This window comes from Nycticebus coucang, unplaced genomic scaffold, assembly GCF_027406575.1.
Source record: "Nycticebus coucang isolate mNycCou1 unplaced genomic scaffold, mNycCou1.pri scaffold_57, whole genome shotgun sequence".
NCBI classification, from domain to species: domain Eukaryota; kingdom Metazoa; phylum Chordata; class Mammalia; order Primates; family Lorisidae; genus Nycticebus; species Nycticebus coucang.
Genome location: NW_026515585.1, coordinates 996627 through 1016333, shown reverse-complemented (window position 1 = coordinate 1016333; position 19707 = coordinate 996627). Strand labels below are relative to the sequence as shown.

Sequence of the window (19707 nt, the reverse complement as noted above, 5' to 3'; positions counted from 1 at the left end):
GTACTATCAGGTGTTGGACCCAAAGCAGAGACATTGTCCTAGGTGGCGGCCCTTGACTCCCAAATCGGGAAATATCCAGTTCCTATCTGACAGTTCAATCCTGGGGCTCACTTCGCTTCATCACCTGCGGCTGCTCAGGGAGGTGCAAGTCCCAGCAGTCTGCGTACACCTGCTTCTCAGGCTTGTCAGTGGCACTTTCTTTGCAACTGTTGCTTTGCCATTTGCTCCTGTGCGTGAGTGTGGCTGTTGTTGGACTAATGAGTCTGTCATTTAAATTAAATAATGGAAGAGTGGATAAGAGATAAAATATTTTATTTTTATTTAAATTTCAAACAGCAAGGATGTCTTTTTAAAGAGCTGTTCTTCTGGGGAGGGTGTTTGGAAGTTACTTTTTTATATATAGTAAAAGTAGAAGTAATGTTATTAACTAGCATAGTATATATTAAGTAGATCTCTTTGTCTATAGATTCTAAGGTTAAAAAAAGTGTTTTTGTTGTTTTGGGTGGTGCCTGTGGCTCAAAGGAGCAGGGTACCGGCCCCATATACCAGAGGTGGTGGGTTCAAACCGGGCCCCAGCCAAAAAAAGAAAAAGAAAAGAAAAAAATGCAAAAAATTTTTTTTGTTGTTGTGTTGTTAAAGTGGTTATATTTCTAAAGTATTTTTATTTAGACTAAATTTATAGTTAATATTTTATTGCATGTATAGAGTGTCCTTTGTGTTTGGTATTATGGAGTCTACCAACTCTATGATAGTAGAGTTTGGAAGTGAATACATCATTTTTAGATAATGGCATGTAGGCTTATCTGATTTCATCAGGGCTTGTCTAGTAGTGTCTAGTATGTAGTGGTTATTTAGGATAACAGCATCCATTATCGTTTTTTAGTTTTGTTTCTGGGTTTGTATGTATGGATTTTGGGGATTTTTTGACATGGGAGCAATGGCTATGATTTCACGTATTAATTTTGGGATCATTAGGTATTTTAGTTGGAAATTAATACAATGAGCAAAGAGACAGGAGGGCAGGCATGTTTTGTATATAGTAATATAGATAGTAATAGGAGTAACAGGAGGAGCCCCCTTCCCAACGTGGTTATTGTGTTAGGACCATCGTGTTTGTATTTTAGTGTTAAAGCATTTTTTCCTTTGAGTGATGTTTTGGTTTATAGTTTATATTTTTTAATTGACTGGGCATCATTAGACAAAATAATATGTATCTTTGAAATTTTGTCATTTATGGTTATAACTTAGTAAGGTGTTGTTTAGTGTACTTTGATCTTTTAAGTTTTTTAAAGTGGTCTTCATTTTGTATTAACAGTGTTTCTAGCTTGAGAAGTATTATTTAAGGCTTTTGTATAGGCCAAGTGGCTAATCTGAATATTAAGACTAATAGTCATAGCAGGCTTTATAAAATGGTTAAGAAGACATATTTGGTAGAAATGAATGGGTGTCTGTGACTATGGCAGGTGTTGGGGAGATGTAGTTTTTGAGTATATTTATTAGGTGTGTCTGGTGAGCGTTGTATGTTTTGTGTATGGTTTATGAAAGGTACAAGATGTGTAATAGTGTAGGGACCTCAACTGTTAAATAAAATTTGATATATTTATTATTATGTGAATTAAATAACTTTATACATTTTTATCCTGATGGGAGGGTAGAATGTCTGTCTTTTATGTAATTTTTACAGTCTCAGTTAATTAAGAAGATAGAGGGATGTATTGTTCTAACTGGAGTTTGCTGTCCTTTTCTCTCTGTTGTGGTCCACGAATCCCAGTCATTGACTGTTTTAAACATTTCTTGATGAAAAGGGGGCAGTGTGAATAGTGGGCTCTGTAATCAGTTCTGTGAGGGCAGAAGTGGATATTTGTTTAGAGCAGTGGTTTTCAACCTTCTTTATCTCGTGGTGCACATGAATCTATATTTAAACTTTTGTGGCACACTTAAATTATGTTGATCGGAAAAAGAGTAAAAAAAAATTGTACTTTGAACTTCTTTTGAAAATAATGAAATTTAAAAATTATCATGGCACACCTAAGATCCTCTCACGGCACAGGTGTGTGCCATGGTGAACTGGTTGACAATCACTGGTCTAGTTGTTGTTTTTATATAGGCATATGTTTTGTTTTTGTAAATGCAGATATCTTGTGGTGACTAGTATTTGTAAGTGGATAGTCTCTAAAGTGTAGATTGTGGTTGAAAGGGACAGTGAACTGGTCCCCTCTAACAAGTTTGACGATCCCTGAAACAGAAATTGTTTTACCACATAGATATGTGCACCAGGATGTTTATTCCAGCCCAATTCTTAACTGCGAAGTGGTGAAAGCAACCCAAATGCTCATCAACCAACATGTGGATGAACAAATTGTGGTATACGTATACTATGGAATACTATTCATCCATAAAAAAGATGGAGAGTTTACATTTTTTGTTCACCTGGATGGAAGTGTAACACATTTGTCTTAGTAAAGTATCTCCAGGATGGCAAAAAATGTGTCCAATGTACTCAGTACTATTATGAAACCAATGTATAAACACTTACACACTCATATGTGTGATAAAAGACAAATATAGTCTAGTGAAGGGGAGGAGAGAGGAGGGAGAAGGGAGGGGAAGGAGGGAGGGCAATTGGCCAGAGGAGGGAGGGCATTTGGTGGGAATCTCACCTAATGTGCACAATGCAAGGGTGTATTTCAAATTAACTAAGAGTGTATTTTAAATGTCTTAACTCCCCCCCAACAAACAAATAAACAAACAAAAAATCAAGTAAACGAGGTAATGGTGACATTAATCAGTTTAAGCATTCCACATTGTATATCAAATCATGACATAAATGTATAGAGTTATGATTTTAATTAAAATTAATTAAAAGAAAATTAAGAGCAATGACAAAATAAGAATAAATTGACTAATGTCTCTGGGCAGAGCTGTGCTGATTTTGTAGTACTTTGACTCATAAAGTGTTAAAGCAATGAAGAAAAAGACTTTACTGTTTTGATAGAATGAGAAGCAAATGCAAGTTGTATTAGATTTCCTAATACTGTGACAAATTACCACAAAATCTGTTAGAATTGTTATGGTTTTGGAGCTCAGGAGTCTAAAAGTCCAGGCATTGGGTCCCTTCCCTCCCCTGCCCCTTTCAAAATCCTTCAATTAATCAGGTATGCAAAGCTCCTCTCAACAGGTACAGGAACACCCACAGGATCTAGGGATTAGGACAGGGACAGCTCCAGGAGAGGAGTGTGGCTGGACTAGAACTGGAGCAGCAGTCCGGTTCCACTGCGAGGCTGTAAGGCCCGCCACGCCCAGCGAGGGGCGAACCACGCCTCCCGCCGGGGGAGAGGGCGCTTGCGTGGGACCACGTGGCGGCGCGGCCTCAGCGCGCCTGCTTGAGAGAAGCCTGGGCCCCTTGGCGCCTCGGGCTGTAGAGGACGCACGGTACCTCGGCGTGGCGAGAGACTGCTCCTGGGCGTTGTGGCTGTGACAGAACACACAGCTCCTCAGCGCCGCCCTTTGCGAGGGGACCAGGCCGGACGACCACCTCAGCGTGACGCCCTCAGGACACAGGGGTTCTGTGATTCCAACCCTGAGTGCGACCTTCCTGTCCCAGCCCTGCCTGCCCAGGGGCAGCTGGTGTTCAGAGAACCGGGAGGGGGAGGTTGTGTGTTGAAAATGGAGAGTGCTGTGTCCAAGGTCCAGCATCGCTGCCCCACGTTCCATTTGCAGGTCAAGGAGGGTGGGCCCTCAGGCCAGGTAGGCGGGATGGACAGGGACTAGGCTGCCAGCCCGCTGCCACCACAGCCGGGGCTGCAACTGTTGTCAGGTGCCTGCAGTGACTGTCCAGAAATCCCAGATCTCGCGACGCCCTCAGCAGCACCGATGCAAGGGCGGGGGCCTCAGCCTGCGCCAAGCCGGGCGGTGGGCCCGGCACTAGCAGCAGCACTCAGGGGCGGAACAGGCTGCACCGCTGAACCCTGAGGTCGGTGTGTCCACCGCTCAAGGACTCGTGTCCAGCATGTGTCCCAAGGGCCCTACCGACTCGCGGGCCAGCTCCTGCTGGGCCCATGCTGGGAGTATGGAGTCCGCGCCCACCAGGCAGTCTGGCTGAGCGGCTGCTGCCAGGTCTTTGGCCAGGCTTGACTGCAACTGAGGTGTCAGGTGCCTTGTTCCTTCCTTCTAGGAGCGCGGGCAGGTTCCTAGTTGCAGGGCTGCTCCCCACAGTCCCTGGCCCTGTCCAAACAGCAGCAAGGACAGGAAATATCTGCCTGAGCTGAGAGGGTACAGAACTCCCTAGATCCCTCCTGCACGCACCATGTGCAGCAGGTGTGCCAGGCCTGGCGGGCAGTGTACGAGGACCCTGTGCACCCAGGGAGCCCCGAGGTCCAGCTCTGTAGTCACGCCCTGCACGCCCAGGCACCAGCTGCACACAACTTCCGAACGCCAGCGCGGGTCTTCCTGCGCACGCGCACTGCGGTTGCTAGCCTTCGGTTGTACCGGTCTGACCACGGAACCGCCAGGCTTGTTTCCTGGAGTTGCTGCCAGACCTGGTTAGGACACCGTCCTAGGGCTACGCTGAGCGAGAAAGCGGAGGGGAGGGGGTGGGGGAAGGGAGTCTACGGAGCCAGGATCTCTATTTAAAAGAAATTGTTAGCTGCAGGTGGAGATGGGCAACACAGCCTTGACCCCTTTGGTCCACCAGTACTGGGACCAGAATCAGGACCCAGTCTTCTCAACGGCTGGGTATGAGGTCAAATTTAAGGACCTCAAGACTCTCCACAGAGCTGCCTACGAGGGCGACCTCTACGACATGATGGACCTGGTCCATCTGAAAAGAAATAAATTAAATGCATATGACAAGAAGAAGAGGTAATAGGAACAGGGAGCCGGGTGGCTCGGGCTGGGGCGAGGGGCAGGGGTTGGGTGGGATGGGGTTGGGGGTGGCGGTGTGGGGGGTGAGAGGTGGGGTGACCAGGTGTGAGGGATGAGGTGTGAGGGGGGAGACGCCCCCTTTCATGGGCTCCAGGTGTGAGGGATGAGGGGGGAGACGCCCTCTTTCATGGGCTCCCTGGGCCAGCCCTCCTGTCGCCAGGGCTCCTTAGAAACTGAGATGGGGAAGTCTGGGAGAGGTCCCGCGCCCCACTCGGGCCATCACTATGGGCAGCAGAGCAAAAGCTGAACCTCATCTGGTTTCCATTCCACTCCAGATTCCCCTTATACAGCTCTGTATTGACCTTTTTTGTTTGTTTGTTTTTTGGAGACAAGAGTCTCACTTTTTTGCCCTGGATAGAATGCTGTGGCGTCATAGCTCCCCAACAACCTCAAGCACTTGTCTTGTCTCAGCCTCCAGAGTAGCTGGGACTACAGGAACTCGCCACAACACCTGGCTATTTTTAGAGATGTGGTCTCGCTCTGGCTCAGGCTGGTCTTGAACCTGTGAGCTCAGGCAATCCACCCGCCTCGGCATCCAGAGTGCTAGGATTACAGACGCGAGCCCCTGTGCCCAGCCTGTATTGACCATTTTAAAGTAATTTAACCAAGAAAATTAGGTATAACCGCATTTTATTTTTGATGTACACATTTTAGAACATAATGTTCTGTATATTATGGAAAAGTACATAATGAGAGAATTCCTACAATATATCCACCTCTGAGCTAACACATCTTTAGATCAAGTCCAATTTCCATTTTATATCGAAGTGCAGCTGTGGGTTTGCGTTCTCTACCGAGGGGGTCTTAGAAAGCAATTTTAAAGTGGTAAGATGATTGCATGTGCTTGAGTAGGAAGACTTATTTTCCTGAAAATGTGAGCTCTTTCCATGTTTATTAATTTTAAATCAGCCAAATAAAAATGCCAAAATTTTTCAATTTTTGAGTTGCATATGGTATCCGTCTTTTGTTATTGTCATGATATTAAGAAACATTTGTAATGGTGTGAATAAAGACTTGCCTATTTAGATATCAAAATGTGCTATTAAGGTCCACAAATTTTTTACTAACATTTGAAAAGACACATGAATGAATGGCACAAAATATAAAATCCAGATACACCAAATGTATAGGAGAATTTAGAACTTGATAATGGTGACATTTTATATTATTAGCGAACAATGAATTTTTCATAACTGAGGTGTCTGTTAGCTGGAAATAAAGTAGATAGATTTTTAATTCACAAAAGTAAGTTCATGGCTGGGCACCGTCAGGTCAGTGGTTAGGACACCGGCCACATACACCGGGGGTGGGGGTGGGGTGGGGTGGGGTGGTGGGTTCCAAGAACAGCATGCTAAACAAAGACCACTACAACAAATATATAGTCAGGTGTTGTGGGGGCACCTATAATCTCAGCTACTTTGGAAGCTGAGGCAGGAGAATTGCTTAAGCTCAAGAGTTTGAGGTTGCTGTGAGCTGTGACCCCACGGAACTCTACCCAGGCCAACATAGTGAGAATCTGTCTCAAATAAATAAATACATAAATAAATGTAAGTTCATAATAAAATACGTATTAAAAGTTTTAAATATACCAAATGAGGAAAGTACTAGGAACAAACCTAAATGCCTATTGAGATAGATACATTTTTATGGTAAGAAGCCCTTCCTGAGAATGACCTCTGAAGCAAGCTTTCTGAAGATTGTTTCAGCAAAATAAACGTTAAAACCCTCCGTATATGAGGGGAAAAAAATTAACAAAACATGTTTACAAAATATTTGCAACACATCAAATGAAAATATATCTTAATTTGGGCAGCACCTGTGGTTCAAAGTGTAGGGCACTGGCCCCATAAACCAGGGGTGGCTGGTTCAAGTCCGGTGCTGGCCAAAACTGCAAAAAAAAAAAAAAAAAAAAAAGAATTCTAAAATTCTGAAAAGTACATTTTTCTTTACTGATCTACAATTGATCTATGGACCTGGGAAAAACATTTAGTGTTCTTGATAAGACAAGGACCTTAAATTAAAAAGGGAATACTTTTTTTTTTTCTATCCACAAAGTTTATAAAGATGCAATGTGGTGGTACTTATGCTTTTATGTGCTTATGACCTTTTAGATAGACTCCAACAAGTCATAATAAAATATTTTTATGGAGTAATTAGAAATTCATAAAATTTGACTTTCTCAGCTCTGCTTAAAGTAACACTGTATTAAGGAGAACCTACATAACATGCCTGTGGCTCAGTGAGTAGGGCGCCGGCCCCATATGCCGAGGGTGGCAGGTTCAAACCCAGCCCCGGCCAAACTGCAACAGCAAAAAAAAATAGCCGGGCGTTGTGGCGGGCGCCTGTAGTCCCAGCTGCTCTGGAGGCTGAGGCAAGAGAATCGCGTAAGCCCAAGAGTTAGAGGTTGCTGTGAGCTGTGTGACGCCACGGCACTCTACCGAGGGCGGTACAGCAAGACTCTGTCTCTACAAAACAAAGAAAAAAAAGAAACTTCAATGCATCCATAGGATAGTACAATATGTGACAGAATCCTAATCTGGCAGAAGCAGCCACTTAGGTAAGAGTGGCATATGAAGGTGGCATATGAACAGGTAGGTGTCAGCTGTCACGTGGAGGTGAACTTTTAAGATATACAGTGAGGAAAATGTCAATTTGCTGATATGTACACATGGACTATGGCAATGTGTTAGCTGAAAATATGTAAAAAGTTTGACAAAAGCAGTTAGTGTTAGAAATTGGTATACGACTAAGATTTTTCTTTTTTTCCCTGTGATTTCTGCAGTGAACCTGTATAAGTTTTAGTAGCAGCTTATTATTAATGAAATAATCCGTTCACAAGGATTATGGGATATGAATCTTACACAAGAAAAATAATTTCCCACTTTTTATTAATTCATTTATTCGAATTAGTATCTTCTACTAACTTGTAGTCTCTTCAAAATGAATCTTTTTACCTGTATCTGTGCATGTATATTCTGTTGCGTATACATTTTATTATGCACATTGTTTTCATCATATGTATTTATTATATATACAAATAATTATAGATTCATCATTTTATTTGTGCCCTTAAGAAAATAAAGCTGGCAAATATAAATGATTATTAATCTTGCAAAAGTATTGCTTTACTTCTTGAGTTTTTCTTTTTTCTTTTAATTGAGCTCCCTATCCATCCTTTGAATCCATTTATTCTCCAAACATAAGCTGGAAACCTCTTTGGCAGGAGACATATACTATAGCCTTTCAGGACCGTTCCATCCTAAACCATCATGTTTACCTGAGCAGCCTGAGGAAGATGAGAGGTTTAAAATTGTTGCATTAGGACTTGATCTCACATGCAGTTTTTCCTCCCTCCTGTTAAACACAGATAAAAAGATTCCTTTACTTTTGAAGAGAATAAAAGTTAGCATAAAAATAATTCCTAAAGTTAAACAATTATTTAAAAAGATATTTTAGTGACCTTTGAAATTTTATAACAGTCTTAATGACTAATACTAATCACTGGAAATATCTCCTTTACATGTCAATCAATCTAAGCACTGAATAATGAGCCACACTTTCATTTGAATTCTGCATTTCTTTTGTTTTAAATATTTTTGAAATCAAAATGAGAATTAACTTTCTTTTGAAAATTGTTGTTAATTCAGCCATCTTTTTGTCCTAGTACATTTAAAAACTAAAATTTATTTAAATGTCATTCATATAAAAATAAATGCTAGAGACCTGTGTGTGCCAAATCTCACTCACTGTAAAGCCACCATGGAATGTGCTATGCCCCATTATCTTAAGTTCAATACTGTAATTTTTAAAATGCTGCCAATTATACTTATAATCATGAATTACAAGTGGCATTCCTAAATCAGAGATGTTATAATGGAAAAAAAAAAGAAACATTATAATACAGTTGTATTTCTAATCTTTAAAACATACCACTGAGTAGATATGATTGTATCATTTTACTTTAATCAGAATGTCATCTTTCTTAGCATTCATAGTAATAGTTATAATAAACAACAATTACTGAGCTGTTATTTGTGCCAGGAACTGTTAAAAATGGTCAGCATCACAAGGGTATCCTGTAAGGTGTCCTTACTATTTCTTTCTTTTTTTTTTTTTTTTTGCAGTTTTTGGCTGGGGCTGGGTTTCAACCCACCACAACCGGCATATGGGGCTGGCGCCCTACTCCTTTGAACCACAGGTGCCGCCTGCTCTTACTATTTTTATTTCCATTTTATCGATGAGGAAATTAAGACACAGAAAAGCTAAGCCAAAGTGTGTCCCAAACTGAAGTTACTGAATCCAAAGGCCAATGTCTTTGGATTCCAATAGGCTGTTCTTTCGTTACACAGTGAGTGTTAATAAATATCGTTCTATCTTCACAAGAAAATTAAGGATTTGTTCTGAAAACAGGAATAAATGAAACTTAATGCTTACAACTACATGAATGATTACATGTTTTTAGTTAGTGTGCTACAATTTTTTAAAAAGGCTCTCTCAATTTTGTAGGAGTGCTTTGCATTTGGCTTGCGTAAGAGGCTATGCCAAGGTGTCCACTATGTTGATCGACAAGGACTGCGATCTGAACATCAGAGATGCTGAAGAGAGGACACCTCTGATAAAGGTATATAGTAGCCAGATTTCAGCTTGAGATGGATTTTATTTAAACCCATAGAATAAAAATGAATTTATCTCAATTGAATATAACTAATAAGTAAAATCTGTGAAAGGTATATTGCATTCCTAGAACTTATGATCTATTTCTTGGTGTAAAACTGACAGGCCGTGCAATGCGAGAGACGGCAGTGCGTCACTCTCCTCTTAGAACGTGGCGCAGATCCCAACATCACGGATATCCACGGTAACTGCGCTCTCCACTATGCTGCCCACAGCGGCAATGTAGAGATTGCAACAAAACTCCTTGAACATGGTGCCGCTACAGAGATAATGAACAAGGTATAGATTAACTGACTTTATTTTGAAAATATCAGAAATACATTTGTTTTAACATTGACATATGTAAGAGTTCAATTTTCCAAGTTTGGAAACTTAAGCATTCCCTAAAATAAAATATTTTGAAATAGCTCAATTGTCAAAGGTTTCTGTTTAAAAATTGGTACTTTCGAAGGAGCATGAGAGAGTACATCTTCTTTTATGCATTTATGTTAAATATTTGAGATAACACTGAATTTGTTGAAGGTTAAATTATTTTTTTCAATTTTTTTACCATTCTGCTGTTTCTTTCTAATTATTGTAAAATAGCACAGAAAAGTCAATTTATCCTAGAAATAGGCTTTATCTTAAAACTTCGACAAAAGGAATGTATTTTACAAGAAATAGAAATCTTGCTGTTGACAGGTTTCTTAAAAAATAATTTCTAAGAACATGATTTGCCTCACATAAGCAAGGGGTAAAGAGGAAAATGGGGAAAAGGGAAAGGAGACTGATCAGAAACACACAGGCCACTTTAAAAACTGCATGATTGGGTAAATGAGGTGAAAGCTATGTTGATTAGTATGATGTAAGCACTTCAATTTGTTCAAATAATCAACACATTGAAAATGGCATAAATGTTTTTATGATCTATATACAAAAGACTTAATAAAAAATCATTAAAAAAATACATAACTGCAGGAAATTCCAATAAGAGGGTGTTTTGCATGTTTTGTCCAGTTTTTTAACATTTAAACCAGAATCTCTTTATTTTGAGGGATAATAACTCTCAGTTTGAGAGAGTTAGTGAGAGGTAGACTTGTCTAGGCATCAATTTTAGGAGAACTCCGAGAAAACCAGATTGACAATGAGTATGATGAAGTAAGAAAGAAGGAAGAACAAATAATTAACTGATCATCCTAATTTGGCAGAAGCAGCCACTTTTAGGTAAGAGTGTAAACTCTGCTCTCAAGACCAGAATGTCTTGATGGGAAGGTGGGGGAGAAGGACCTTTTCCGTAGCAAAATCAAGGTGCATGTTCAGTTCACTAGTCCCTGTTCTCCCCTTCCCTAGAAACATTAAATGGAATTTTCAGTAATGACTCCACCTCTTACTCTTTCTTCTTTTTATCCAAATTCCCAAGTGGTAACATAATTGTCCATGTAGGTAGACAATGAGACAAAAGTGGTTTTCTGTTGCATTAGTTCTCCACTAGAATTGTGCAACACAATGAACTGGGGGGAATGTAAAATAATAATTTAGAAGTCTAGGCTCTGTCCTGAAGATTTTGATTCAGAAAATATAATAAGGTCCAAGCACATATATTTAAAAATATTTCCTTGAAGGCAGGTACATGTTCGAGGGAGAGGGAGACTGAGGTAGGAAGGATCAGTCAATCTCAGGAGTTGTTTTTTTTTTTTTTTTTTTTTGAGACAGAGTCTCATTGTGTTCCCCTGGTAGAGTACCTTGGCGTGACAGCTCACAGCAACCTCCAACTCTTGTTTAAGCAATTCTCTTGCGTCAGCCTCCCAAGAAGCTGGGACTACAGGTGTCTGTCACAATGCCGGGCTATTTTTTTGTTTTTGTTGTAGTTGTCATTGTTTGGCAGGCCTGGGCTGGCTTAGAACCTGCCAGCTCAGGTTTTTTTATATGGCCAGTGCCCTAGCTGCTGAGCTACAGGCACTGAACCAACCCAGGATTTCTTGACACTTTCTCTGACACTGTCCCTAAGAACAACACAATTTCTTCAAGACACTGATGCACTGAGCACTTAAGTGTAATTATGAATTCACATGTATCAAAAATGTAAGAAATTTCTAGAGGCACTACTTCTCTTTCAATCTCTGCTTTCCAGTAATATTAGACTGATGTTTATGATGTCTTTTACTGCTTAAGAGGGTAAAAGGAATGTTACTGGCAGTATCTGTTAGCTTACAGAGCAACTTCTTATCCTTTTCAACCATCAATCATTTACTGTTATTGAGAGGGATTTTAGAAATTTACTTGTGTATAGTCTTTCAATAAGTGCAGACTGACCATTTTAGTATTTCCTCTTTGTTATCATTCAGATGATTAAGTCAACAAATGTTTTTTACAAGTAGAGTTTTCTCAATCAGAATAGTAGCGAATCCTTTACCTTTTTTTTTAGTTGAAGCTGTAATATGAACTGTCTTAGCACATCTTTTAGGGCCACAGAGCTTCAGCATAATCAGGATCTCAGTTTGAAACACTGAAAACCATGAAGTTAGAATACATATAGGAATTTTTAAAAAAAAATTATATTAGTCCTTAGTGATGGGGTCATATCTTAGAACTTAAAAAATGGCTTTTAAAATCTTTGTCTTTGCATCTATCAAATAATTGTTTTCCTGTTACAAAACCTATAAGCCTTTTTAAGTTAATCATGGTTGTAGTTGGATAGATGATGACATATGTTTTGCCTCAGCACCATCCCTTAAAAATGAAAATGATTTAGTGCCTTTACTTAGGCTGTAAACAATTCATGTAAGTCAGTATTAGAACTTTTATTAAGAAACCATTATATTTCTGCTTTATATTTTGCCGAAAAAAAACATAATTTAAAGAGAAACCAGAAAAAAATGGATTAGAAAGTTAAATATGCATTAGATTTCCATATACCATTTTCATCGAGAATAATGTTTCTCAGTGAACTTTCTAACAGCTGAGATAAAAATTGGTAATCTTTTTTTGTTGTTGTTGTTTGTTTTGTTTTGTTTTGAGACAGAGTCTCACTATGTCACCCTTGGTAGATTGCCATGGTGTCGCAGCTCACAGCGACCTCAGACTCTTGGGCTTAAGTGATTCTCTTGCCTCAGCCTCCTAAGTAAAAAATTGATAATCTTATAACAGGAGACATCCCATGGGCCATTTAATGATAAGCAAGAAAAGTTCATTTGAAGTCTAGCTTTTTTTCACTCAGAAAACCTTAATGAACCATTCGCAACAGGAGTGACAGACCAATTGGCATCTGGGGTCTTGTCACCATCGATAGAAGAGAGTCCTGAGTTGGTGTACCTGGTGAAATCCTCCCCCTTTGTTGGAAAGCTTTCAAGGATCACGGAAACTCTCATTTCTCAAATGTTAGGGTTTGCCCCAAAAATGTATTGCCAAAGAGGGTTTAAGCAAATTCAAGAGATTGCTTTAATATTGGATATATAATGGAAAGTTTGGTAATATTTGTTATGCATAGATGATCATGGAAACTTTGTGTTAGGGGTACATACTTGTAAGTAGTCTTTGAAATGCAGTGTAAGAAATACTGATCTAGGGGTAATAATTTAGATCATTAACTCAATAAAAATACTGAAAATAGTTACTACTATATCTTAGGGTAGGGGGATATAGAGATGTTAATAATAGATACTGCCTCTGCCCACAAGAAGCTCTTGGTTTAGATGAGAAACAATAAAGTATTATACTGTGGTAAATGCTGTGATAGAAGCAAAGATTCTTCAAAGCATTAAATGTCTGAACTGAGTTTTGGAGGTAACCTGAGTTGATGTGAAGAGGCAGATGAGAGGTGTTTCCAAGGGAAGGAGTTTCACATTGGAAAGCACAGAGTAATGAGAAGGAAGGGTCTACTTTTTATTTATTTTCTACCTTATGTGTACAATTTTAGGACCTTATATAAAGTTTTCCACTTATAAAAGTGTATAATTTTGTCCAATATTGTATTAATTGTTTTTGCTGTATTGCAGAAAGACACCACACCACTCTTCCTTGCTCTGAAGGAAACCCATTCAGATGTGGCGGAACTTTTAATTAAGCATAAGGCAAATATACATCTAGTTGATGGATGTAGGAGGTATAGTAATTCGTTCTGTTTTTAAAACCTGAGTGGTATTCTAGAGTGGCAATAGTATCTCTCCTCAGAAATGTTAAATGAACAATAACGTTACCTCATAATAGTTGTATAGTGAAAAATATCCACACAGATCTTCAGTTACGCAGAAAAGCAGTTATTTTGACTGAGAAATATGAAGGACAGTATACAGAAGGATTTACCTTTTTTTTCAATATTGACTGATATTTGTTCGTAATTTGGTGTTTTGGTGATATATTAGCTGATAGGCTTTAGTTAGTTGTATAAAATGTGGACTTAAACTTGTAGTTTACTTTATGACTTAATATGAAATTCTTCACTCTTTCATAGTATTTTTTAACCACTGTTGCTTATATGGTTTTCCTTTAGAATGTTCTGTGTCCCATAAATAGGAGCTGGGATTCATTTTCTCTTTTGAATGACTTAGTGAGTCTTTAAGTTGTTTTCTTTAAAGAATATTGACGTTAGATTATCCTTAAGTGACTATTAATTGCTATTACCAGATCCTGTGGGTTCATCAGCTTTTTTTCCATTTTTACTTCTAGTGTAGTTTGATGTTTTAGTTTTAATTGGCATGGGCAGAAGGATGAAAACTTTAACTGGATAAACTTTTCCTTGAATAAAATAAGCCATAGGTGGGTGATAAAGTGTAAACAGAGAGGCTTTAGATTCCCCGAAGCCTGGGTTGGATTCCTGGCTTTTCCGCTTGCTAGGTGTGATGTTAGGAACATCATTTATCATCAGATGTGTTTTTTGATCTGAAAAGGAGCATAATCTGCCAAGGCTTATGGTGTGTAAAGTCTTATATGTACACACACAGAGACATATACACACATACACACAGATACATATATATACACACACACACACAATAATTTAATGCAGTTCCTAGCACGTGAATATCAGCATCAAAATCTGTAAGTACTCTGACTAAAATTATTACCATTATTATTGTTATTGGAAGCCTGCAAGTAGCTCTTACTTATTTGAGCACTATCTGACTTTCAATGAAAATATATTCTATTTAGATAGGGAAGGAATGGAGAATTCTACATCTAAATCTTGCACTATGTAAGATAAGTGATCTCAGCATAGTTTCTTGACCATTAAAGCCCTATAAATTAGCAACTTGTACTGTGTTATACCAGTGGTTAAGAGGCTTCCTTTTAGCTTCAGTGGAAATTGGCTAAAATGAACATTTCAGTACCCAAGATGTTCATGTCTGTAAGAACATTCTGCACGGACAGGCAGGATATTGAATTGGTAAAGTATATCCAATTAGTACTATAAATAACTTTTTTCGAGTTTGTAAGTGTGGGTTATCTTTCTTATTTTAGAACAGCGCTCATGCTTGCTGTACTTTGTAATTCGGAAAGCTTAGTGGATCTTCTTTTGGAGCAGAATATTAATGTCTTTGCGGAAGATTTATTTGGACGGACTATAGATAATTTTCTTCTTCCTGACTCTGAAAGGTAAGTGTACACGATAAAAGACTACTTAATGCTGGGTGGCACCCGTAGCACAGTGGTTAAGGTGCCAGCCATATGCACTGGGGGTGACAGGGTTGAACAGGGTCTGGGCCTGCTAAAACGACAATGACAATTGCAACAAAAAAATATCCAGGCATTGTGCAGGCACCTGTAGTCACAGCTACTCAGGAGGCTTAGGCAAGAGAATTGCTTAATCCTAAGAGTTTGAGGTCGCTGTGAGCTACGATGACACGTCACTCTACCCAGGGGGACAAAGTAAGACTCTGTCTCAAAAAAAAAAAAAAAGAGAAAAAGAAAAAAGACCAGTTAATGTTAAATTGAGGTGTAAAATAATTATAACTATTGCAACTTGTACATCAGTTGAAATTTCATGGTTTGTTTCAGAAAGTTTTAGAATGGAAATGAGACAGCCGGAAGAAATCCAAAGGATGGAGGTGTTACAAGTAGTAATGAGTGCAGGGTTCTTAAGACTTTTAAGACCTTTAACCTTACGGATTTCAGTTTTATTTGTTTTATTACAAGTACAGCCCCTATGCGTGGGATAAAGACAGTGTCACAACTCTGCTTTTTCTGAGTAGTTATATGGGTCGTGAAAGGTCCACTTTAGTAGAAGCTGTTGTACCATTCCCTGTTGTACTGTTGTGCTCTAGACCTTCCTCCTTGAAATTTTCAAGAACTGAACAGGTTTTAAAGTGCAAGAAAGTCAATCCTCTTTTATAAGGCAGAAAGGGGAGAAGAAGGACTTTGTACTCATTCTGTTTCCCCTGATTGTGTTGCTGCATTGTTGCCTGGAAACTGGTCCTGCAGTCTGGTAATTATGCTACTAGGAAGTCTTTGCTGATTCAGATGCCTCAGTCTCCATGGTCAAACACACTTAAACTTCAAAGTAATACTTTTTGTGGTTCACTTACATTTGCTTATATGCTTGTCCATTGTTCCCAAAAGCACTAGCATTGTTCTCTGCTCTGGCAGCTAGGCCTCTGAACTTTAGCCACACAAACACACAGTGAGCAAAGAGATCCCTTCCCCTACTTATATAGAGCTTATATGGAGCTCACATTTTAGTTTAGACTTAGCCTAATCCTTTGTACATTCTCCTTTAAAGTCCTTTTGTCTAGCAAATAGTAGCTGAGATTGTTCTAAACTGTCAGAGAGTTCCAAATAATGATGCAGGAAAGGAATGGAGTTCCGTTTCTTCTTTGTTACCAGATCTATGCCCTGAAGCCTACTTATAGCCTGTGCAGCACCTTTTCTTAGGCTGTAAAAGATCCCATATCCTTCTCTAGTAGTGGACACCAACTTGTCCTTGGCCCTCAAATGATTTGTCCTCCATAATTATGAAAATCTTTGAAGCTACTTGGTTCTCTACCTCAAAATTTAAGAATGTTTTCAAATTCTATGTCAAATTCTAAGAATGTAGCTGCTGGATGTAAACCTCTGAATCTGAACAGGTTAGTTGTATTTATATGACAAATCAATACCAAAGCAAATAGACAACCTACCCAATAAGAAGATATATTTGCATATATTGAATTAGATAAAAGATTAATAACTAGGCTCTACAGATAACTCAATAAACACAAAAGAACCAAGAATCCTTTACAACATAGAGCAAGAGAGATGAATAGAATCTTCTCTAAAGAAGACAGATGAATGGCTAACAAACATATGATAAAATGCTCATCATCCCCAATTATCCGAGAAATGCAAATCAAAACCACCCTGAGATATCACCTAAACCCAGTGAGAATGGTCCACCTTATAAAGTCTCAAAGCTACAGATGCTGGCATGGATGTGAAGAGAAGGGAACACTTTTGTACTGCTGGTGGGACTGCAAACTAGTACAACCTTTTTGGAAGGAAGTATGGAGATCCCTCAAAGAACTCAAACTAGACCTCCCATTTGATCCTGCAGTCCCATTACTGGGCATCTGCCTAGAAGGAAAAAAACAAAAACATCTATTTACTTTAAGGACACTTGTGCTAGACTGTTTATCACAGCTCAATTTGCAATTGCTAAAATGTGGAAACAGCCTAAATGCCCACCCACCTAGGAATGAATTAGCAAACTGTGGTATATGTATACCATAGAATACTATGCAACCACTAAAAAAGATGGAGACTTTACATCTTTTGTATTAACCTGGATGGAAGTGGAAGACATTATTCTTAGCAAAGCATCACAAGAATGGAAAAGCAAGAATTCTATGTACTCAATTCTAATATGGGAAAAATTAGTGACCTAGCACACAGTGTGGGGGTTGAGGATGGGGAGAACAGAGAAAGGAAGGGGGTGGGAATCAAAGGGGGTGGTACACGATTTGGAGGTGGAACACTATTATTGGAAGGTCTTTATCTGACAAAAGCAATCAATGTAACCAGGTTCTTTAAATCCTCAATGAAGCCCCCAAAATAATAAAAAAAAAAGTTACATACAAAAGTAGAACATTGTGCTTGCTTTGGCAGCACATATAATAAAATTGAAACAATACAGAGAAGATTAGCATGACTCATGTGCAAAGGTCACATACAGTTTCTTGAGACATTCCATATTTTGTGTAGTTCTTGAATGGTGACTGAATTGTTTGACAAACTCTAATAGTATGAGTCAAAGCAAAATGGGCAGCACCCAATAGTGAAACTGTGATGTTCTCTAAAAAAAATTTTGTGTAAGATGATCTATGAAATGAGCATGGAGCTGAATAACACTTGGGATGTTGTGTGCAAAGTGTTGTTGATGTATTTCAGAAATGAGAAAGTATCAACATGGATCTCGTTCCTTCATGGAATTTAAAGAAGCAGGATTTTTTTGTCGTCTACATCAATTGGAGATGAGCATGGAGATTAAATACCATTCTAACAAAGATCTACCGGTTCAGACTCTGACTAGGTACTAGGTAGAGAGAGAATAGTAGGAATCCAAACCAGGTCTTGACGTCTATTAGTTTTCTACCATTATAATGGGGGACATTTACTTTATGTTATCTAATTTAGTGGACTAATGTCTTACAAATAAATTTTGTTGAAAACTATGAAACAGCTGAGATGACCTTGTTACTGGATGAAGAGAGTTTGGCCACCTGTCACTGTCAGCCAATATGCAGAGATGGGGATAGATGCACCAAACTTTATTTGTCAGAAGTCCATCAATTGTGGAGAAGATGAGAGTGTCCTCTCCAAGACTGTCCTGTTCTTCTATTTCCAAAATCACATTTTTTTATTGTTGGGGATTTATTGAGGTTCTTCATTCAAAGAACCAGGTTACACTAATTGCATTTGTCAAGCAAAGTTCCTCTTATAAATGTGTTCCTCCCCCAAGAGGTGTGCGAAACACTGTGACCTCCCCTTCTTCCTTCTCTCCACTCCCCCATTCTCTGACCCCCCAACATGTACTAGGTTGTCAATTGTCCTCATATCAAAATTGAGCACATTGGATTCTTGCTTCTCCATTCTTGTGATGCTTCACTAAGAAGGATGTATTCCATCTCCATCCAAATTAGTACAAAAGATGTATAGTGTTCATTTGATTTAGTAGCTGAATAGTATTCCACGGCACACATATACCACAACTTGTTAATCCACTCCTGGGTTGGGGGGCATTTAGGCTGTTTCTCCATTTTTTTTTTTAATTGTAAATTGAGCTGCAATAAACAGTCTACTGCAAGTGTCCTTATGGTAAAAGGATTTTTTTTTTTCTTCTGGGTAGGTACTCAGTAATGGGAGGATCAAATGGGAAGTCTAGTTTGAGTTCTTTGAGGGTTCTCCATACTTTCTCCTAAAAGGTTGTATTAGTTTGCAGTCCCAGCAGAAGTGTACAATAACTAAGAAAATGTCATGAAGGCTACGTTGAACGGTTTGATGAGAATATTTCAGATTGTATATGAAACCAGCACATTGTACCTCTTGATTGAACTAATGTACACAGCTATGATGTAACAATAAAAAAATAATAAAAACAAGCAAACAAAAAAAGAAGTGTTCCCTGCTCTCCACATCCACACCAGCATCTGTAGCTTTGAGACTTTGTGATGTTGGCCATTCTCACTGGGGTTCAATGATATCTCAGGGTGGTTTTGATCTGCATTTCTCGAATAATTAGGTATGATGAGCATTTTTTCATATGTTTATTATTTTTCCATTCATCTGTCTTCTTTAGAGAAGGTTCTCTTCCTCTCTCTGGCCAATTGACAGAAGGGATTTTTGACTCTTTTTCTGTTGCTTAGTTTGAGTTCTCTGTAGATCCTAGTTACAAATCTGTTGTCTAATTCATAGTATGCAAGTATCTTTTCCCATTCTGATGACTGTCCATTAGCTTTGGTGGTTGTCCCATTAGCTGTACAGAAGCTATTGAGTTTAATTAAGTCCCATTTGTTTATTCTGCTGTTGCAGTTGCCACTGAAATCTTCTTCATACAGTCTTTTCCCAGGTTGATACCTTGAAGTGTTTTTCCAGTATTTTCTTTAAGGATTTTTATTGTTCTGTGCCTTAGATTCAGATCTCTTATCTATCGTGAATAAATTT

At 38.9% G+C, this 19707-nt stretch overlaps 1 protein-coding gene and 1 non-coding gene across 2 annotated transcripts in view; both read left to right on the top strand.

The window, feature by feature from the left end:
• Positions 1-4657: 4657 nt before the first annotated feature.
• LOC128579475 (putative ankyrin repeat domain-containing protein 20A4) overlaps positions 4658-19707 on the top strand; it is a 73393-nt gene continuing 58343 nt past the window's right edge. Inside the window, exons 1-5 of the mRNA XM_053581550.1 lie at positions 4658-4860; positions 9430-9544; positions 9703-9876; positions 13572-13678; positions 15034-15168. Of these exons, the coding sequence (XP_053437525.1) occupies positions 4658-4860; positions 9430-9544; positions 9703-9876; positions 13572-13678; positions 15034-15168 (734 nt within the window). The remainder of the gene's footprint in view (positions 4861-9429; positions 9545-9702; positions 9877-13571; positions 13679-15033; positions 15169-19707) is intronic.
• Positions 17637-17743, top strand: LOC128579490 (U6 spliceosomal RNA). Its single transcript, XR_008378168.1, has one exon. It is a non-coding gene; the product is annotated as a U6 spliceosomal RNA (small nuclear RNA).